This window comes from Archocentrus centrarchus, chromosome 4 (genome assembly GCF_007364275.1).
Source record: "Archocentrus centrarchus isolate MPI-CPG fArcCen1 chromosome 4, fArcCen1, whole genome shotgun sequence".
Classification (NCBI taxonomy): domain Eukaryota; kingdom Metazoa; phylum Chordata; class Actinopteri; order Cichliformes; family Cichlidae; genus Archocentrus; species Archocentrus centrarchus.
This window is the reverse complement of record NC_044349.1, coordinates 24,522,754-24,545,156: the sequence shown is the minus strand read 5'-3', so window position 1 is coordinate 24,545,156 and position 22,403 is coordinate 24,522,754. Positions and strand designations below refer to the sequence as shown.

The 22,403-nt window shown below is 39.7% G+C and overlaps 1 protein-coding gene across 1 annotated transcript in view; it reads left to right on the top strand.

Annotated features, from left to right (window-relative positions):
• The window catches only part of unc13a (unc-13 homolog A (C. elegans)), a 51,249-nt gene that overhangs the window by 21,263 nt on the left and 7,583 nt on the right, over positions 1 to 22,403 (top strand). Inside the window, exons 14-37 of the mRNA XM_030726949.1 lie at positions 312 to 317; positions 602 to 676; positions 800 to 1,019; positions 2,224 to 2,451; positions 2,705 to 2,846; positions 3,078 to 3,247; positions 3,378 to 3,493; positions 5,084 to 5,247; positions 6,120 to 6,273; positions 6,476 to 6,544; positions 6,897 to 6,986; positions 7,834 to 7,968; positions 11,735 to 11,868; positions 12,025 to 12,110; positions 13,749 to 13,875; positions 14,006 to 14,102; positions 14,843 to 14,986; positions 15,101 to 15,178; positions 15,283 to 15,360; positions 16,562 to 16,650; positions 16,743 to 16,889; positions 17,890 to 18,013; positions 19,272 to 19,277; positions 21,333 to 21,362. Coding sequence (XP_030582809.1) covers positions 312 to 317; positions 602 to 676; positions 800 to 1,019; positions 2,224 to 2,451; positions 2,705 to 2,846; positions 3,078 to 3,247; positions 3,378 to 3,493; positions 5,084 to 5,247; positions 6,120 to 6,273; positions 6,476 to 6,544; positions 6,897 to 6,986; positions 7,834 to 7,968; positions 11,735 to 11,868; positions 12,025 to 12,110; positions 13,749 to 13,875; positions 14,006 to 14,102; positions 14,843 to 14,986; positions 15,101 to 15,178; positions 15,283 to 15,360; positions 16,562 to 16,650; positions 16,743 to 16,889; positions 17,890 to 18,013; positions 19,272 to 19,277; positions 21,333 to 21,362 — 2,709 coding nt within the window. The remainder of the gene's footprint in view (positions 1 to 311; positions 318 to 601; positions 677 to 799; positions 1,020 to 2,223; positions 2,452 to 2,704; positions 2,847 to 3,077; positions 3,248 to 3,377; positions 3,494 to 5,083; positions 5,248 to 6,119; positions 6,274 to 6,475; positions 6,545 to 6,896; positions 6,987 to 7,833; positions 7,969 to 11,734; positions 11,869 to 12,024; positions 12,111 to 13,748; positions 13,876 to 14,005; positions 14,103 to 14,842; positions 14,987 to 15,100; positions 15,179 to 15,282; positions 15,361 to 16,561; positions 16,651 to 16,742; positions 16,890 to 17,889; positions 18,014 to 19,271; positions 19,278 to 21,332; positions 21,363 to 22,403) is intronic.

Sequence of the window (22,403 nt, the reverse complement as noted above, 5' to 3'; positions counted from 1 at the left end):
ACACACACACACACACACACAGTAAGTATTATTTCATTCATAAATCAAATATTGAGTTGGAATTGCAGCAGTGATTTTCTTCAAGTCTTTTCCGTCCTTAAAACTCTCCATCATCTTGTTCGATTCGCTTGATTTCCCATTAGTTTCATTGTTGTTTAAATTACAAAACCATCATATATGCATAATAAGTGCATCAATTTCTCATCAACTCTTGCATTTTTGATTCTCTGTGGATTTTTTTTCTCCTTTGTTGCCTTTTCTATTAATAAATTTCTCCCTTTTTTTCTCCCAACTTCTCTTCACTGCCTCAGGCTATGGTGAGTAGCACACCATTTGCTAAAGAAACATCTGCAGTAGGTTATGGAGATTTACTAGGTTTTTTTAGTACCAACAAATTGGACACTCTAAACAAAAGAATTCACTTTAAATTCTGCAGCTGTCATCTCCAGTTTGCTGCAACTATTCAGAAAAACAAGGCCAGACAAATAGTAATATTGCACATTGCGCATTGCTATGAAATTGCACTGAGATTTATCTTCATATAAAAAGATATTAAACGTGGGAGCTGAGAGAAACTGATCCTTCTTCTTCTGTCACACAGTCCTTGGTCCAGAACTCCAGGAAGGCAGGCATCACCTCAGCCCTGACATCAAGTACCCTGCATAACGAAGAGCTGGTCATCCTCATTTATATTCTTTAATGAAATTATATTACATACTGATGAAAAGTAATTCAAGGAGGTCCTCATACATAAGCATTTACTCTGCTGACCTTAGACATCTTTTTTGTACCCTTGTAGAAGAGTCATGTCTATAAGAAGACTCTCCAGGCCCTCATATATCCCATTTCCTGCACCACCCCACACAATTTTGAGGTGTGGACAGCTACCACACCCACGTACTGCTACGAATGTGAGGGACTCCTCTGGGGTATTGCTCGCCAGGGCATGCGGTGTACTGAGTGTGGAGTGAAATGCCACGAGAAGTGCCAGGATCTGCTCAATGCTGATTGTCTGCAAAGTAAGAGAAATTTAGGGAAACATCCCCCAAGCACTAATGAAAAGAAGTGACTAGATTACAAATGTGATGATGTAACAACCCATGGATTTAGCTTAGCTGTGAGGCTATACTGTATGTGCAGGGGTAAACACTGTCAGTCATTACCAGTGTAAACAGATAATGTAATTTCTAGGATAAATACAACTGCAAACTTTATCTTGCTCAAGTTGGCTTCTATAAATTTTTTTTTTTTTATTGTTTAGTTTTTAGCAATTATTTATGTGTTGAAATATGTTTTGTTTGCTTTCTTACTTAGCGTTAGATAAAAAGATTCATATGACTCACAAATCTTTATAGTAGTGATATTGTCGGAACCAGATGCATAGCTTCATGCAAAAGGAAAGTTTTTAAGTTCACTGGAATTGGTAGGTCATCTTTTTGTTTTTTTAACTGTTTCCACCAACTTTCCATCAAAGACAGAAAAGCTGTGGTTCAGGTCAGATGAATTAAGAAGAGGTAGCAATCCACTGATTGGAAGGTCCGCTGTATGATTCTTGGCCCTGAAGTGCACTTAGGGAAGGAACTACATCCATGCCCTAAATGCATCCATCAGTGAGAGATAAAGCGTGTGAATGCGTGATTGTGTGAATGTGGCTTTGAGAGGTCAATAAGACTCGAGGAGCACAATATAAATAATAGTCCAATTATGATTACAGGCATGAGAGGGGTATCAGTGAGAAAAAGGATAGAATAAAATATCCTTTTGCTGACTTTCTGTTTCAGACTTATTGCTGTTTCAGTTCTATTTTATTAATAAGAGAAAATGATCTAGTCCATTTATTTCCTCTGCTGTCTATTTGTCAGTGCCAAGCATAGAGTCTTCCTCCCTCCTCCTTCTCTTCTTACTCCTACGTTCCTATTTTCCTTGTTATCTTGAGAGGATATTACAAGCTATTTGTCTTTTCTTGTCATCCACCTCTCTCTTTCCATCTTTTTCACTCACCATTTTATAGCTCTGCAAAAGCGTCCACCTATAATCCATGATATATATCAGTTTTTATTGTAGCATTAGTTTGAAATGGTCTGATAAATTGTAGAAATGTATCCACCATGATTTTACAGTCAACAACCCTAAGCTCACTTCTATCAAACATCTCATATGGCACAATTTCTGTCTTTGTTTACATATCTAATCCTTTTATTTCTCACTTTTCTTGCTAACCAGGAGCAGCAGAGAAGAGCTCCAAGCATGGTGCAGAGGACCGAACTCAGAATATCATCATGGTTCTTAAGGACCGCATGAAGATCCGTGAGAGGAACAAACCTGAGATCTTCGAACTCATTCAGGAAGTGTTCACTGTCCCCAAGTCAACCCACGTCACCCAGATGAAGCAGATCAAACAGAGTGTGCTCGATGGCACCTCTAAATGGTCAGCCAAGATCAGCATCACAGGTGCGGTTCAGTACAGTAGCTTTGATTGGAGCTGGCCAACATGGTCAGCATCAAAGTCAGAGGAAACAGCAAGTCAGGTGTTTGTGTCTATAAAAAGAGACAAGCTGCTGTTTGTATGCAGGGAACACAAGGTGGTGTTTATGGGGCAGTAGCACAGGAGGTCAGATGAATTAAGAGGCATCTGTTTGCATCCAAACATACACACAGACACCCACTGGCTGACCAGCTTTGCATTTTTTTTTCTTCCTCCTAGTGTTGTGTGCCCAGGGTTTACAAGCCAAGGATAAAACTGGCTCCAGTGACCCTTATGTAACCGTCCAGGTTGGAAAGACGAAAAAGAGGACCAAGACCATCTATGGTAACCTCAACCCTGTCTGGGAGGAGACGTTTAATTTGTGAGTCACGATCTTTTTGGGAAAAAAAGGGGAAAAAAAAAAAACTTTAGTTGTGTGGCTAATCTTAATCAAATAAACATCTTTAGATTTTTTTAAGCCTAGTCATTTTTGTTTACGCTTGAAGAATATGATACATATGAGTCACCGTAGTAATCTGCTCTTCTTGTCTAACTGCCAATTTGCCTACTATATTTAGTAGCTGTGGCTCACTCTCCGGTTCTGTCTACGTAGCGAATGTCACAACTCTTCAGATCGCATCAAGGTGCGAGTATGGGATGAAGATGACGACATTAAGTCTCGTGTGAAGCAGAAGTTCAAGCGAGAGTCTGATGATTTCCTCGGTCAAACTATCATTGAGGTCCGCACTCTGAGCGGAGAAATGGATGTCTGGTATAATCTGGGTCAGTTGGATTTACAGCCCTCCTCTTACACCATATGCTGCCCTGCTCAATATACTGTATCTCATTGTCCATTTGTGAAGCCAAAGCAAACCTGGTGACTGTGTTTCTGTATGTTTTGTGCTCTTCACAGACAAACGTACAGACAAATCAGCTGTGTCTGGGGCTATCCGCATGCACATAAGTGTAGAGATCAAGGGAGAGGAGACAGTTGCTCCATATCACGTTCAGTACACCTGTCTGCATGAGGTAAACTCAGGTTTTGTTTGTAAATGTACATACCTTTAAAGAGGGTTAATGCTTCTCAACCTCTTTGCTTGAATACAGTTTTGAGTTACCAGTGTTTTGAGCATGCATTTTGTCAGATTATACTTTGTCTTCTATTAATGCGTCTTAGGCAGATATAATTTTTCTACACAATAGGCTACCTAAAAAAAGAAAATAATGAGAACAGGTAAGGCATGACTTTTACCCTGAAAAGGGTTTCCCCTGGTTTACTGCAAATATTTATGTCTTTACTTTCAGTGAGAGACAGATCCGACATTAAGACTGCAGCAGTTATTTAATTGCTTGTCTGCATAACAGTATGCACAAAATATAGACTGCTTCCCTTTATGTGGTATGTACTGGATGGGAACCATTGCACTGCACACAGGTGGAAGATTAGGCCATTGGAAATTAGGTTTACAAGAATCTTTGAATTTATTAAAACTTCTGTTATAAGTGTATGCTCCCTTTTCTGCCTCCAGTTTGTGTGTTTGTGAATGTGTGTGCATCTCTGTGCTAAGCTGTCCTAATGAACCAAGCTAAACCATTTCATTTACTTGGCTGTTGTTCAATTCAATAACTGAGTCTAGCAGGTTTGACAGAGAAACCAGAGAATTTTCTCCAAGCATGTCATCCCAGTGTACTTTGGACCCAGCCACACCATTGGAAAATAATCCCAAATACAAGCTAAGCAACATAGTGTAGCTCTGCTTCAGGTGACCTCAATAGGTCACTTGATAGAGTGGGGCAAGGTCTCACAGTGGGTTCACCTGAATCCCCTAATGTTAATGACTTTATGTGTTTTTGCACATCTTCGCTCGTTTGATTATGGACATGAACAATAGTGGATCAATGACCACCTCCCCGTGGCTTAAATACCTGGGTCGCTCCATTATTTGGTTTTAGAACTGAAGAAGCCTCTTGGATTTCACATCCAAGTGAAATGTCTTCAAAAACTCAAAGAAGTCCAGCTGCTTTTTTTCAAGCTCCAGAGACTACCATGACCTCGATGACTGAGAACCTGCACAGACATATTCATTAATTGAGCCATTTTAAATTATATTCGAGTTAGTCCTCTGCTTTAGTCTATAAAGAGAAAGGCAACTTCCAACAGCAAAGACATCACACACATATTTCTGCTCAGGGTCTGTGCAGAAAATTCTGCTGATTGATTGTAGGCCAATCCCAACTTTGTATGGAGTCATTACTCAGTCCATTACTCATAGCACATTAGCTGACCTTAACTGACAAATGGGCACTGTTATTGCCTCACATAAGTGCCCATAAACCCACTCAGAATATTTTACAGTGGTGTAAGGTTTTATGGATGAGACAGCACCTTGTGTTGGCCTCATAATGTGGGTTTATGGCTTTTTATGCAGCAGAGCCAATAGACACAACAGCTTGGGAGGTTATAATGTGCTCTGTCTTAATAGGTGAACTGTTTACAACGAAGTGATAAATGCTTGAATAACCATTTGAATTTTTTTGAAGCTTTCATTGTGGTTTTTTCCAGCATCTTTTCTCTATTTCTTTCTTCTCTCATATTGCCTTCTGTTTTCTTTTCTTTAGAACCTCTTCCATTATGTGACGGATATCCAGAATAATGGTGTGGTGAAGATCCCTGATGCCAAAGGTGATGATGCATGGAAAGTGTACTTCGAGGAGACTCCCCAGGAAATCGTAGATGAGTTTGCTATGCGTTATGGAGTGGAGTCCATCTACCAGGCCATGACGTAGGTTCCCATCTGAATATCTGACTCCAGAATGTCAATTTTCATAAGAAAGGCTCACATGTTGGAGTCAACAACATCATGTCCTCCAATCCAAACGGCAGTATCAGTCGTTTGTGCAGGCCCTGAAATACGACCTATATGAGCATTTCCAGAATGAGCTCTCCTATCTGTGACTTCAATTCAGTTCAATTCAATTTTATTTATATAGTGCCAAATCACAACAAACAGCCATCTCAAGGCACATTATACTGTAAGGTAAAGACCCTACAGTAATTACAGAGAAAACCCAACAATCAAAACAACCCCCTATCAGCAAGTACTTGGCAACAGTGGGAAGGAAAAACTCCCTTTTAACAGGAAGAAACCTGTTGTCATAGCTCAGGAGGTAGACTAGTAATCTAGTAATCTATCAGTCGGAAGGATGGTTCAGTCCAAGGCTGTTCCAGCCGGCATTCCAAAGTATCCGAAAAACAAAATACTGAATTGCTTGTATGAATAAGGAATGTTTGAGCGCTCAAGTACTCAAGTAAAGCATTATATAAGAAACGGTTTATTTATTTATTGTTTTAACTTTTCCGGTTGCATATAATGTCATTTAGTCCATGTAGACTGAGGAAATTCATATTTATGTATTTTTTCAGGATTTGCTGGAGAAACACGAACACGTTATTCACACACACTTTCGTCTACAACCGCTAGAGGTCGCTCAATTTCATTTTAAAACGTAGATACTGGTCGCAAAACGTGCCTGCAGAAACGGCCGATGAGTTTGTTTTTCCAAGGACAGGCTCGTTTGAGTGCATTGTGGATTGTTTATATGCATTAAGAAGCTGTTAATATCCAGCATTTGCTTGTCCACCTCTCATTTGCAGCCATTTTGCCTGCTTGTCGTCTAAGTACATGTGCCCAGGTGTGCCTGCAGTGATGAGTACCCTGCTGGCAAACATCAATGCCTACTATGCCCACACCACCCAGGCAACCAACAACGTCTCTGCCTCTGATCGCTTTGCTGCTTCTAATTTTGGGGTAATTATTAATAACTATAGTTATTAATAATAGTATTATAGTAATATTTACTAATTTGCCCCTAATAATTGTAATGCCATGGTTTCTTTGTTATTTCACACTTGTAGCTTTATAATTTTACCTTTATATATAAAGCTGTGTGTTGTGTCTGCTACATGTTTAATCACAGAATCTGTTAGCAAGCATCTTTTATTACCCACAGAAAGAGCGATTTGTCAAGCTCCTAGATCAGCTGCATAACTCTCTGAGGATCGACCTGTCTATGTACCGGGTAAAGTTGCTCATATTATCTTATATAATTTATGCTGGCATTTAAGTAATGATTCTCTGTCTCCTTACATGTCTCTCTTTATCGGAAGCAATATGAGAAGGCAAATGTGTTAATTAGAGTGACAGCTCCGCGGAAACATGCACAGACACATTCAGGAAACCATGAACACCCACACAGGGCTTACTGGCAGTGAAAATTGTGTGACCATGCCGGATCTTGCCCACAGACATACACAAAAAAAAAAAAAAAAAAAAACACTGGGCAAGGACAGATGTGAATTCATGTATTGTGGCTCACTATTTCCTTTTTTGTTTTTCTATTCTGTTTGTTTCTTTGTGTTACCTGGTTGCAGAACAACTTTCCAGCCAGCAGTCCTGAGAGACTGCAGGACCTCAAGTCCACAGTGGACCTCCTCACCAGTATAACTTTCTTCAGAATGAAGGTATAGTCCCTTCCTCTTTCACCATTTGTTCAATATTTTTTCCTCTATTTTATACAGTTAACACATTAACATTAGACTGCCACCTTGTTCACTGTATTCAAACACTGGATTTATCAAACTTCAAAATCAACAAATTCCTAAAAGATTTGAAACCCACAAGATTTTCATCTTAAAACTGGTGCTGAATTGGTATTAAGGCTTTTCTGAAGCCCTGTGTCTCTCCCCTCATTCCCAGTCAGTCACAGCAGATGGCTGCCCCTCCCTGAGCCTGGTTTCACCAGAGGTTTCTTCCTGTTAAAAGGGAGTTTTTCCTTCCCACTGTCACCAAGTGCTTGTTCATAGGGGGTCGTTTTGATTGTTGGGTTTTCTCTGTAATCATTGTAGGGTCTCTACCTTACAAAATAATGTGCCTTGAGGCGACTATTTGTTGTGATTTGGCGCAATATAAATAAAGTTGAACTGAAGTACCAGAAATGTAGAGAAGCCTAAAAAACTAGCTCAGCTTTCTTTACAGCATACACCAAACTCCCTCCCAATTTGACAGTCCATTTAAGCTGAAGAATATCCCATTTTTCCCTCTGACATGTCAGTGCTGCTGTTGCCCTGCATCACTGCCTAATGTTTCAACCCTTCCAACCCCGCATGGAGGCTCCAGGGAGATATTTAGCTTTATCCCCCCCAATTTTATATGTTGCATATTTGAGGAAGCCTTGATGCCAAACTTCAACTATTTTCTGCAGCTGTAATAGATCAGTAATTTCAAGTGTGATTTGTGTGACTAAACTAATTAATGAGCCAGCTGTTGGTCTAGTTAAACTGTCTCTCTGGTTTGTGTGCATGTATTTAGGTCCAAGAGCTCCAGTCACCACCCAGAGCCAGTCAGGTAGTGAAGGACTGCGTCAAAGCCTGTCTCAACTCCACCTATGAATACATCTTTAATAACTGTCATGAGCTCTACAGCCGCGAGTATCAAGCAGACCCGGTAAGAAGCAGCAGCAATGGTCTGAATGTCTGTGTAGGTGTCAGTGAATGTGTCTTTCTTTTTCCCTCTTTTTCAAAAAAAATTCAACTTTGACTTTACTTTTTTTGACATGACCATAATAACGTTCAAAAAGTGAAGCGTTATTAGCACACTAGTCTAGTACATGTACTAGACTTCAATAATATATGGACTCAAATGATTGCAAACAATTAAAATAGCTACAGATTCATAGTGGTTTTCTGTACAGCTATGACAATATCTGCTTTCCTGCAAGAACATTTTAAATTTCATTTAGACTAAAATACATCAAAATTATTTAAGTGTAATTTTAGCTAAAAACTCAGATTGTTACATCTGCTTACAGTAAAGTGTAGCAAGATGTGTTTAGTCATCCTTTGTTCATTTTTTTCCCCCAGTTCATGTTTGTCTGTGGTTAGACTTGATTGTGATTACTTGATCTTAATTCAGTTGGTGTCTTTCTGATGATCTGGTTGCTCATTGTTACGAAGGAAATTATATAAACTTGATGTTATATTTCATTCAGTGGCAAAGGCAGTAAAGTTAAATTTTTGCTGTAGATTTCCAGTGATTGATGAACCTTTCCCTTTCTTTAATCTTCATTCTGGTTTAGGATTAATCAGGATTGCAGGATTAATCGTGGCCCAACCCCAATTACAGTTTTCACACCTGTGTTGTTAAGTCCATTTAAATTGAACTCTGGTTCATTTTCCCCCTTGGTGAAGTTCGCTTGTGCAGATGTGAGCATGGTAATTGCACTTGCACCAAATCAACCACACGGAGACCCATTCGAGCAGGTGATCTTGATCCAGTTCCAAATGGACTCCACATTTGAGCTTAACACCTTCTAACAGCCAGTTACAGTGACTTGCAAAAGTATTCATACCCCTTGAACTTTTCCATATTTTGTCACATTACAACCACAAACACAAATATATTTCACAGGAATTTAATGTGAAAGACCAACACAAAGTGGTATACAATTGTGAAGTGGAAAGAAAATTATACATGATTTAAAACATTTTTTACAAATAAAAAAAAGTGTGGTGTGCAAAAGTATTCAGCCCTCTTTTCTCTGAGTGCAACCAATTGCATTCAGAAGTTGCCTGATGACTGCTAATGACTAAAAAGAGTCCACCTGTGTGTAATCTAATCTCAGTACAAATACAGCTGCTCCGTGACGGCCTCAGAGGTTGGTTAAGAGAATATTGGGGAGTAAATGGCATCATGAAGTCCAAAGAACACAGCAGACAGGTCAGGAAGAAGGTTGTGGAGAAGTTTAAAGCAGGCTTAGGCTATAAAAAGATTTCCCAAGCTTTGAACATCTCACGGAGCACTGTTCAATCCATCATCCGGAAATGGAAAGAGTATGGCACAACTGTAAACCTACCAAGACAAGGCCGTCCACCTAAACTTACAGGCCAAACAAGGAGAGCACTGCTCAGAGATGCAGCCAAAAGGCCCATGGTGACTCTGGACGAAATGCAGAGATCCACAACTCAGGTGGGGGAATCTGTCCACAGGAAAACTATTAGTCGTGCACTGCACAAATGTGGTCTTCTGGAAGATTGGCAAGAAGAAAGCCATTGTTAAAAGAAAAGCATAAAAAGTCCCATTTGCAGTTTGCCAGAAGCCATGTTGGGGACACAGCAAACATGTGGAACAAGGTGCTTTGGTCAGATGAGACCAAAATTGAACTTTTTGGCCAAAATGCAAAACGCTATGTGTAGCGGAGAATTAACGCTGCACATCACTCTGAACACACCATCCCCACTGTCAAATATGGTGGTGGCAGCATCATGCTCTGGGGCTGCTTCTCTTCAGCAGGGACAGGGAAGTTGGTCAGAGTTGATGGGAAGATAGATGGAGCCAAATACAGGACAATCTTGGAAGAAAACCTGTTGGAGTCTGCAAAAGACTTGAGACTGGGGCAGAGGTTCACCTTCCAGCAGGACAACGACCCTAAACATAAAGCCAGGGCTACAATGGAATGGTTTAAAACCAAACATATTCATGTGTTAGAATGGCCCAGTCAAAGTCCAGACCTAAACCCAATCAAGAATTTGTGGCAAGGTCTGAAAACTGCTGTTCACAAACGCTCTCCATCTAATCTGACTGAGCTTGAGCTGTTTTGCAAAGAAGAATGGGCAAAAATTTCAGTCACTAGATGTGCAAAGCTGGTGGAGACACACCCTAAAAGACTTGCAGCTGTAATTGCAGCAAAAGGTGGTTCCACAAAGTATTGACTCAGGGGGGCTGAATACTTTTGCACACTGCACTTTTCAGTTTTTTATTTGTAAAAAATGTTTTGAATCATGTATAATTTTCGTTCCACTTCACAATTGTATACCACTTTGTGTTGGTCTTTCATATTAATATATTTATGTTTGTGGTTGTAATGTGACAAAATATGGAAAAGTTCAAGGGGTATGAATACTTTTGCAAGCCACTGTATGCTTTGCTTTCTGGAATGCAGGCGAGTACCATAAACCTGCAGAGTACACAAACTATAAAATACTGAAATATTGGATGGCTGTAAGGAGTAAATTTGCCGTATTATCCTCTAGTCCAGAATACACCACCTTCTTCTTATAATTACTGTTGTTACTGCCATTACTGCCATAGACACACTGTATGTGGTCAATAAGCAGATTGAATGTTTTCACATGGTTTGTAGTGTCGCATTTTGGTTCATTTAGAGTTTTCTGTGTGAGAAAAGAAGCCAAACCAGGAGAAAAAGCTACAAGTTTAAAAACTCAACCCATTTATCATCCAAAGAGAATAATATTTATATTTTTATATTTCTTGTACAAAAGGATTTGTTCTTCTCATTAGTGTACTTTCTTTACTTGATTTCAGTTTTGTCCTCATTTCATATATAACATATGCTGTGACACTTGCCTACACACACAGACACAAACCTTCAGGTTTGTGTCTGTGTGTGTGTGTGTGTGTGTGTGTGTGTGTGTGTGTGTGTGTGTGTGTGTGTGTGTGTGTGTGTGTGTGTGTGTGTGTGTGTGTGTGGGGTAAGGTCGTCTCTTAGTCTGGTTAAGTTGGGCTCTTCCATTCATCACTGCTGTAGCTGATTTCAACAGGGATTTCTAGAACTTGCTTTGAGTCCTCATTAAAGCACCAGCCCAATTCAGACTCCCCCTTGAATTTCAAATAAGCATTTTTCTCTTTGAATAAAACATTTCATCCTGAGGGACTTTGCTATATTTTGTTGAAATCTCTGCAAGATCATTCTTCACTCTTCAAACCCTGCGGCACCCAGCTTGGTGGGGGTTTTTTTTTTTCTTCTTTTTTTCAGCACATCTTCAGCTGTTTCAAAGAAGTCGACCAGACAGTTGACATTCGGAGTCTGTTTAAAGCTGTTTGAGCAGCAAGTGTTTAATATGTATGAGTTGTTGAATTAACGACACAGTCAAGATTTCACTTTAAAAAAAATTCTCCCCTTTTCAGACAATAAAAGCATTATTAGTAAAATTCACATTAAGAGTACTAAATGGTCGCACAATTACAAGACTTTGTCAGTTTTTGATTCTTTGGTTCTTCTCAGGGTGATAAGAGCTGGACATACTGTAGTATGGTTTTAAAAACTGGTCAAAATACATTTATCTGCAGATTTTGCAGCTTTGTGGGGGGTTTTGCCAAAAGGGGCAATATCTTACAAATAACAGGCAAAACTTTCCTCAGAAAGTCACTGTTATGATTCATTATAACTCTTCTTATGTCATTGCTTTCCCAGGCCAAGCAGGGTGCTGTGCCTCCAGAGGAGCAAGGACCCAGCATCAAAAATCTCGACTTCTGGTCCAAATTTATCACACTTATTGTCTCTATTATTGAGGAAGACAAGAACTCTTACACTCCTTGCCTAAACCAGTATGTCCCTATATTTTCTGCATGCCCATTTTACCTTTGTATTTACTTTTCCCCTCTTGCAAACAAAAAGCAGAATTGTTTTAATGACATGTAATGTAATGTAGTGTAGTGCACTCCTTTCCCAGTTTCATGTTTATGTTCTCCTTCTGCATCCAGATTTCCTCAGGAGCTCAATGTGGGTAAAATCAGTGCTGAAGTCATGTGGAACTTATTTGCTCAGGATATGAAGTATGCAATGGAAGGTGAGTGCAAATAGATCATACAGTGTCTGAACTGACTGTCAAAATCCCACAGACCACATAGTATTGTGCTGTAGTATTTAAAGTACATCACCATGCAAAAACACACAAGAGAATACAATGTGGTTCATAATCAGAGGATTGAATTGAATGTCTACTGTTTGTATTTTTTTGTTTAATTTCCAAGGGCTTATAAATATTTAGGGAAACAACCCTCCTCTGCAGGTAGTCCGATGCGCTGGTTATTGGCCTCAGTGGTGCTCCCACTCAGTATATGCAAATGGATATTAAAAAGACTGTTAAACTCTCTTGAACAATTAGAAATGCAAAACAGAGAATTTTCCAAAACCCAAAGGGAAAGCTGACTAGGGTTTAATATTTTTCCCGAAAATGACATGAATCAAATCCCGGGAAATGACGAGCCATTTCCCGGGAATCCCGGGAAAAAGTTTATTTATTTATTTATTTTAATTAGGCCTTCTGTAGCCTGTGTCGGCCTTAACCTATTCTGATATTGTAGAGGTAGCTTTCCAGCTATGTCCTGTTATGCCCAGTAGGGGGCAACGTCGGCTTGATTAACGCAATAAAACCTACATCTGGCCATTCGAGTGCTCGAGCAATGCGGTGTTGTATCGTTCCTCAACACTCCCTTAACAAATATAATTAGAATATTCCTCCATTGTACATGGAATTATACCAAGATATTTTACAACTGCTGGTGCAAAACAATACGGTTCATCTCCACAGCATTGATAAAGGCTCAGCCACGCTGTCGTGGCGACATCTGTTGCACTATATCTCCACCAGTGGAACGCTGTTTAACAGTCATTGAAAAGTTAACTACCGTACTACACTATAACATGACATAACACAGGGCCTTGAGTAATGCACTACGACTTGGTCATTGCCATTCTGGCAACAGCAAATTTATAACACCGTGTCTGAGGGTTAAAGTAGGTTCGCTGTGAATCGTCTATTGAAAAACTGGCCAATCCTTATAGCCTAAAAAATATACATTTTACTCAACTCCATTTTAAAAGCGAAATATGTTAAAGCAATCTATTTCATGATAATTTCTTCACACATTAGGCCCGTATCCTAATTCATGATTGTTAGTAAGCGGCTGCAAACGAGGAAAAGAAACACTCGAAGTTAAACAGATATTTCTTTATTGTTCAGGGCAGGCATATTTTATAGGCTATATAATGCAATATAACAATATATAATAATATAAAATTATATAATACAAAATACCTTAGGGTAAACACATTGCCTACGATTTCAACAAATTAAAGAGGAAAAAAGTACAACTGTGTAATACCTCTATTAAAACGCTTGAGATGAAGGCTGAAGCCTTAAACGGAGGCTGAACGTGCCTGAAATGAAGAGTAATGCTTTTAAACGAACCCTTCTCTCAATATTTCCTTAAATTTAACTTTCTGAAGCTTTCTTTTCTTTCTGAAAGTCAAATCGACGCGCGCGACTTTTTCCCGGTTTCCCGTCTAACGTTTCCCGGGAAACGGGAAATGGTTCTGATCGCATTTCCCGGGAATCCCGGATCCCGGGATTAAACCCTAAAGCTGACAAACGTAGCCTAAACACAAACTCCTCCTGGAAATATGTGTTTTCTCTTTTTTATAGAACATGAAAAAAATCGCTTGTGCAAGAGTGCAGATTACATGAACCTGCACTTCAAGGTCAAGTGGCTATACAACGAGTACTGCAAGGACCTACCCTTTTTCAAGAGCAGAGTGCCTGAATATCCTGCGTGAGTAGCATCTTGTTTTGCAGAAACACACGCATCCATGAAGCTGAAAAGAAGTCAAAAAGAATTATAAAATATATTTTTGGAATGCTAGAATTTAGTTTGCAACTATCTAAACTGTTGCTCCCCGTAGGTGGTTTGAGCCATTTGTCATTCAGTGGCTGGATGAAAACGAGGAAGTGTCTCGTGACTTTCTGCATGGTGCTTTGGAAAGAGACAAAAAAGATGGGGTAAAAGTTTCTAGCTCTCTTCCTCCTTATCTCTCCTTCAGTCCTCTTGAAACGCTGAGTTGCTGTTGTTATTCAAGTAGAATTATTGTAATCCATCCTTTGTACTTAGTCTGTCACAGTCAAAGTTATCATCCAAAGTTTCATCCCCACTCCTGCCATGTCTCCCACACTTTCTGCTTTCTCCTCTGTGTTCTTCAAATACTAAAATAGACAGCATGGACACAGCAGCACAGACACGGGTTCTTGGGAAGTTTTTAAAAAGAGTGGCTGAGACTTGCATATGCTTAAAGCCTAAGATGATTCTGTTACAGCAGGACATTGTAAATGAATGGCCTTATTCCAGAGGATTGACTGCAGAAAAGCTGTCCTCGCCTCATTACCCAGACTCCCTGGAGTAGCACCTACACACTCACCTCTAGCCAGTTAAGAACCAGGCAGTAACCAGCAGCCAATTACAAGGAGACAGACCGGAGCTCCCACCTGTCACTGGATGGCTGTCTAACTGTCTGTACGGCTGGCTCTGGGAGGTCTGAAACTCTGTAGAAGCGGTGAAATATATCAAAAAGAAAAAAAAAAATAGAAAAAAAAAAGAAATATATCAGAAGTCCAGTTTAATATAGCATCTAATGATCCGTCTATATGGTCTTAGATGGCAAGGGTCACATCTTGCAAAATCTCCTTTGACTCCTTCTCACCTGCTGCCTTACTCATCCCCTTCTCATATCATTTCTGCCCTGCAGTTCCAGGTCACATCAGAACATGCTCTGTTCTCCTGTTCGGTGGTGGATGTGTTTTCCCAGCTCAACCAGAGCTTTGAGATCATCAGAAAGTTAGAGTGCCCAGATCCGCAGATTGTAGGACACTACATGAAGCGATTCGCCAAGGTAGATTTAGTATAATTTTAATTTGCAGGTTAATCATCATTCACAAAATCAATTATTTTTATTTTTATTTTTTAATTTACTGATAATTTTTCTTTTTTTGTTTTTGTTCTCCAGACCATCAGTAATGTGCTTCTGTCCTATGCTGATATAATCTCCAAGTTGTTTGCCAACTATGTCACCATGGAGAAAGTGGTGAGTGGCCAAAGACATTCTTTTCTACACTAATTTGCATGAAAAAATAAACATTAAAAAAATGCTTTAATGTTTTGGACGTACATCTGCTCTTTTATTTTTAGCCCTGCATCCTGATCAACAACATCCAACAGCTGAGGGTTCAGTTGGAGAAGATGTTTGAAGCCATGGGTGGAAAAGATGTGAGTGATTCTGCTCCACTCTTGAACAGCCAGTATTTCAACTGTTTTATAATTTACACATATATGTCCTCTTTGGTGTTCTTGATCCTAGTATATCAACTGTATGTCAGTTATTATTATTATTTTGATTTTTACTGCATATTGGTCCTAGTCATCTTCTCACTACATTTTTCTCCTTGGCGCTGCTATCAGTCTGTTGACTGTTATACGTGTATCTGTGAGTACTCACCTCCCTCAATGATCAGCTGTTACCTGTATGCCGCTGATCAGATGACTGTCCGCCGAACAGCTGGTAGCCTGACCCAGCCTTGGCCCAGCAAGCAACACTTCTAGCTGCTATGCCTTCTAGCTGTGGATTTTACTCTGTCACTGCTGGCCTTCCTTCACCAGTGAATTCTTGTCCTGGTTGGACTGCTTCAATTTCACGCAGCACATTAAAGGTCCCACCCACATCAGAGGCCACACACTGGATCTGGTTTGCTCTAAAAGCATAACTCCTTCTGAGCTGCAGTGCGTGGACCTTGCTGTCTCTGACCACCTGGTCTGTTCCTGTTCTTCTGCCTAGGCTGTGCACCAAACATATTACACATACAGGACCATCAAGATAGTATCAGTGCATCAGCCCCGAACAACCTGATAGCAACCCATTTGGCCTATTTTACCTGCTCTGCCCCATGCTTTACGATGAAACTTCATGCTCTAAAGACTGCCGGCTGATGACTTGAGAGGCGCTACAAAAGATCTGGCCTCACAGTTCACCTAGAGGTTTATATAGATTGTGTAAGGTCTTATAAACCTGCTCTTACCCTGGCCAAGACTCATTATTACTCCCTCATTCACCAACAGCAAAGACATCCCAGACTGCTGTTCTGCACCATCAACTGGCTCCTTCACCCCATATCAACCTCCATACCTTTGGGGACAGAGCCTTCAGTGTGGCAGCCCCCACCTTCTGAAGCTCTCTCCCTTCTGAGCTCCACAACGCCCCATCCCTGAACTCTTTTAAGAAACTTTTGAAATCTCACGTGTTCAAAAAGGCCTTTAATCTCTATTTAGTTTATTTATTTATTTATACTTTTGTTTATTTACACTCTTTGTAAAGCATCCTTGGGTTTCTTGAAAAGCGCTATATAAATCTAAGTTAGTATTATTATTATTTTATTGCATAGTGACTTTGTGCGTTTTCATTTTTGTACTTTAGTTGTGTGTTGAAGCTAGTGATATCCTGAAAGACCTGCAAGTTAAACTCAACAATGTCATGGATGATCTCAGCAGAGTCTTCGCTGTCAGGTAGGAACACACATTCATACACAAATAAACACTACACACGTAGTCTCTGTAGTGCGCATTCATTAAAAGCTTCTCCCTTTCTTCCTCAATAGTTTCCAGCCTCATATTGAGGAAAATGTTAAGCAGATGGGAGACATCTTGGCTCAGGTTAAGGGAACCTCTAATGTGGGAAATGCCAGCAGCGTGGCCCAGGATGCTGACAATGTCCTGCAGCCAATCATGGAGTTCCTGGACAGCAAGTGAGTCAATCTGCAATTTAAAACGATTCCCTATTTTTGAAGCAGTTACAATGTTTCAGTTTTCTTCTCACTGACTGCCTGATTGACTTGCAAATAGAAAGTTTGAACAGCAGGTGGCTGGGGCTGCCATGCTCACTGCTAGAGCTATTCCTGCTCACTGACATCATCAAAAGGACATCATCCAGGGATTACTTGTGAATACACTAATGTGATCATTTGAAACTTTGATCCTGTTTTATACAATATATAGATAAAGGTTTTGGGTCATACCCTTTAATCTTTGAATTCAGGTGTTTTCAGTCCTGTTGCCACAGGTCTATAAAATCAGGCACTTATCTGTGCTGACATTTGTGAAAGAATGGCTCGTTTTAAAGAGTTCACTGAATTTGACCGTGGTACTGTAATAGGATGCCACTGCAACAAGTCATTTTGTGAATTTTTTTCCTCCCTAGATATTCCATGGTCAACTGTAAGTGGTTTTATTGCAAAGTGGAAGCATTTAGGGACCATAGCAACCCTCCTTCATAGGTGTAATGTGTAGGTGACTCAGTACTTTTGTCCATAGGGTGCATGAGGAGCCACCAATGTAACAGTAGATATATGACAGAAAATAAGGAAAAACAGAAACACTCCACTTAAAGTGATTGTGTAAATGTGAGGTTAAGGCTCAGCAATACACACAGCAACTGTTATACTTTTGAAAAGAATTTCTTCTTGAGTCCTTCATCATTTATAGATTGTATCAAGCCAGAAATATTACACAGCATGCAAATTTCTTACTGTCAGAATGATTTGAAAATGTCCAGGACTTTATGTGACTCTGAATAGTAAAAAAATATTGAAATTTTCCAAAGTCTGACAAGGTTTTTTTTTTCCCCTCATTAAGTTATTTCTCTTTTTTTGTATTACCTTTTCTTTTCGAGTGAACAGTATTTGTTCCCCTCTGCTGCTTAATACTTACATCTCCTTTCTTACTTGTGTCTCTCCCTTCTCCTGCCAGCCTGACTTTGTTTGCTAAGATCTGTGAAAAGACTGTGCTGAAGCGTGTGTTGAAGGAGCTGTGGAAGCTGGTGATGAACACCATGGAGAAGACCATTGTTCTGCCACCACTCACAGACCAAACGGTAAGAGCAGATAGAAGTGTAAATGCACAAAGGGGCATACAGATACACACAATATACACACTTAGAGATGTTATATTGGTAAATTTGGATTAAAAAATAAACATATACTTCACTAGGATCTCTTTTACAAAATGTTTACAGATTAATTTAAGTCAGTGTAAATGTTTCTGTGAACATAAATGAACATTTTATATGTTCATATGGTGACCACTGCAATAAGTAAGACAGCAGCAAACACAATTCACCAAGTGTGTAGGCTACACATGCACTCACCTCTTACTGCCAAGGCAACATCGAAAGAAAGAAAGAAAGAAAGAAAGAAAGAAAGAAAGAAAGAAAGAAAGAAAGAAAGAAAGAAAGAAAGAAAGAAAGAAAGAAAGAAAGAAAGAAAGAAAGAAAGAAAGAAAGAAAGAAAGAAAGAAAGAAAGGAGGTGGAGAATGAGAAAAGGGAATAAAAATGCAGACATTTTGTGTGTTGCAATTCAAAATGGCCCATGTATAAACAAAAGATCAAACAGTTTTTGCATCACATCTACATCCTATCCTCTTCTCACCCCCGTGCACACAGTATATTCAGCATTGCCCCTCGGTGCCTTCATTCATCCAAACAATCAAGATGAAACCCTTAAAAAGTGAAAGGAAAAAAAAGGATTGCACCATATCATTCTAACACCAGCTCATGGCTGCTCTCCAGTATGTCAGTTATTTGGAGAGATTCCTGATTTATGAGTAACTCGCATCGGAGTTATGGAAGAATGTTAGCCTAAAGGATCTGGCCCACTTCCAAAAAGAATCATACATTTTGGAAAGCAGCCTCTCTTTTTTTGTTTGTTTTTGATATATGTGTTATTTATGTTTGGTTATTAACTAAAGAGCCTCATATCACTGTTAATCTGTGGTTACTGTTACCTTTACTGGTTCAATCCCAGGAGACAGCCTGAGAAAATACTAAGATCCTAACGTGTGCCTAAGCCACACAACAATGACAGTTTCTTCATGTGAACTTGCTGAAAGTTAAACCCCAAAAGATGTTGCTGTAATAAATTAACTTAGTTGTTATGGCTGCCTGCTCAGTTCTCTATCTGCACTTAGTCCAGGCTCTAAACAGGTGTCAGTTGCTCCACGTCCCTCCAGGCCTGGGGCCCAAACTTGTGATTTTGATTGATGTGGGGCTCTTTGCAGCTTGACTGACCCTTCTCTCTGGTTGTTGTTGTTGTGATTACTATTACATCCTGCTCCCACCGCTCTCCCTCCACAGATGATTGTAAGTACAGCACTCCTGCGTGTTTGTCTGTCTGTCAGTCCACGGTGGTCAATTTCTCTGCTATATGTGGCTGCGATCGTCCCCTGTTTTTTACCCTACATCACTCTGTCTGCCTTATCACTGCCTCACCTCTTTGATCTGTCTCATGTCTCCTCTTTTCTCTTCTCTCCTCCAAGTCTGTCTCTCGTTTGAGAAGACAGTAGCATGGTGCATTCCTAGCTAGTTCTAATAGGTCCCGCCCTCCTCAGCAATCTTCACCAATTAGTGCCCCCTCCCCTTTCTGCTGTCTCTTCTTCATGAGCACTCTCCTCAAACAGGAAGTGGTACTCCTCTTTTGTGCCTGATGTTGGCTTGTTTCTTCTCATGCATTGAGTCCTTTTATTGGGACCCTGGTGAGGTGACTCTGATCTCGCGGTAGCTTGGTATCTTCTGTCCCGACCCAAACCCAGCACCCCTTTTCCGCCCTTCTAATCCTCTAACCCCGCTGTCCCCACCTTTCCTACCTGTTTGAACTGTGTCCTGCCTTCCTACCCCCTATTGTGGGTTTGTTGCTTGCATCTGATCTATTTCAACACTGCAGTCTTCTCTCAGTATACTGTACGACACTGTACTGCACTGTATGTCTCTGCAGACCTGTCCTGTTGGTCTCTTCTGGTTTGGTTTCATTTTCTGTCGTTACTGTAATCATGATATTATAAATAGTCCTGATGCAGTTTCTTACAAAGGTTTATTGATTTGGGTTCATGTCGTGCAAATGAGACACCAGGTTTGTGCCTTTAATGTCCTCAAACTCAGGAAGCAGGGCTTTCTTGTACTTTGACCCACAAATATTTCACCTTCTGAAGCTGAAGCTAACACCTTCAATAAGAGTCAAATTATTAATTCTGGTATCTGGTGCATTTAACTGTAGACCAATTGAAAAAAAATACTGTAAAAAAAAATGCAGTTTTAGTAACTTCAAATAAATTAATTGTGTTTTTTTGGCCAGTCTTGGAAGCTTCCATAAAGATACAGGCTCCAAAGTGGCACTTTGGATAGAAGTTACTGCACAGAGCTTATAATGCTGAATAATTATTTATTTTTAGTTTTCTCATCAAAGGAAAAGTTCATTTTTGGGGGAACATTTCATGTGTCAGGGATTTCACTAGAAAACTGGTAAAGTTTACATGTCTTTATGCTACATATTGAGTTATCTGCCTACAAGCACACCTAAAGTTCACTATTACCATGTTACATTTTGCTTAATTTATGCATGAATCTAAACATTGATAATTGATCTTCTTTTTAGACAGCCCTACATTTTTATCTGCAAAGTGACCTTGTTCAATTGAATGAGCTCCCTGTATTTTTCATCCAGGCAAAATGTTTGTACAGTCACAGCCAAAATGCTCGGCCAGTTTAATGGCAAATTTAAGTCATTTTTATGATTGACAGCCAGACAATTAATTTCTTATCCAACTTTTAAAGAGTAAAAGAATACAAATGTAAAAGTGTTCTTTTAACTTCTTTTAACATGTTTCTTTAATGGGAAAGATTTGTTTCTTTTTTTGTTTGTTTGTTTGTTTGTTTGTTTGTTTGTTTGTTTGTTTGTTTGTTTGTTTGTTTGTTTTTTTTGGGGGGGGGGGGGGTCCAGGCACCATTTTTGCTTTAGATAGCATGTGAGCAAGTTGCAAGTGGCCTGACTGAAATATCAGACGACATACAACAATACCATTATTATCATCTGCCATAAAATATCACCAAAATTATCATAAGTTTTAAACAGAGTACACTCAAAACATTTGCGCATCATCATGTCATCATACTAGTATTTTTGACAGCTTGCAATCTATTAAATATTTATAAACATTGATTGTTTTGTAGACGCAACTTGTGATGTTTTTGACGAGCAAAAAGCTGAATGAGAAATCTGACAAGGGTTTTTAACATTTGTTAACATTTTTCAAAGCAATATATGCACTTCTGATTGCATACTCTTATGCAGACAGTGAGAGTGAAGTCAGACAGCAGGGACTGACCACTGCTTGAAATATTAACCACATGCTCTCTTTCCAGGGGAGGCTGAAGAGTGCTTCTCACAGTGATGTAAGGACTAAACCCCTTTAGATCAATGTGTGTTGTCTCTCTCCTCCACGTCTTCTCTCCGTGTCTATGTCTCTCTCCCTCAGCTCCCCAGTCAAACAAAGCAGCGGAAATATATTTATTTCTCACTTTTTTTTTTTTTTACACAGCTATCTACATAATGCTGTTTATAGTGTGCTGTGAATATACCCCTATTAGATGCACACATTTGTGACTTAAACATACCACACACAGCAAGTCAGGGAGTTCAGAAGTCGCTTAATTTGACTCAGACATGATTGGCTATGTACAAAAAGATAAAAAATAGAGTTCGGTTCAGCTGCAAACAACACCACAGTCAAATTATAGAAAGGCCACAAAAGTCTGCTTGAAGGGGCAGAAAAGCTATATTCATCATAGCAGCCCCTGCAACCAAAGGCACATCTATCTGCCCTATTTTCTGACAGTTTAGGATAGAGCAGCACACTCTCTCACATGACTCAGCCGAGCATTACTTCCCCACAGTTTCAGAAGTGCACACATTATAATGAAACTCCTCCAGAAACTTTCATGTTGTTCAGTTTTGTTTTGGGGTTTTTTTTTGGTGTTATTTAAAAGAATATCAAAGCTACAATTGGTTTTGGCAACATTGTAAAACCATATTTTTAACCACAGTCAGCAGCACTTAGTGATATATCCTCTTACGAGAGTATTGCATCAGGCTGGACTTCCTGTAAATACCAGCACACACCACAGTGCAACTTTATAGCTGCTAAGTGTGTGTGTGTGTGTGTGTGTGTGTGCGCGTCTGCATGTGTGAGCGAGAGTAACAGAGAGAGATAGAGTGTGTGTGTGCATGTGTGTGTTTTCGAGTGCACAAATATGTCTATTTTCCTGCCCTCACTACCAGCTGAGCCACTTTCCCTTTCCCTCGTACTGTTTGTGTGTAATGTTTTGGAATGATTAAAAGACAGATAATTGTGATAACAGCACTTGAAGGAAAATTTACCATGACATCTGTAAAGCGGCTTAGAGTGACTGTTTATGAATGTGTGTGTCAGAAAC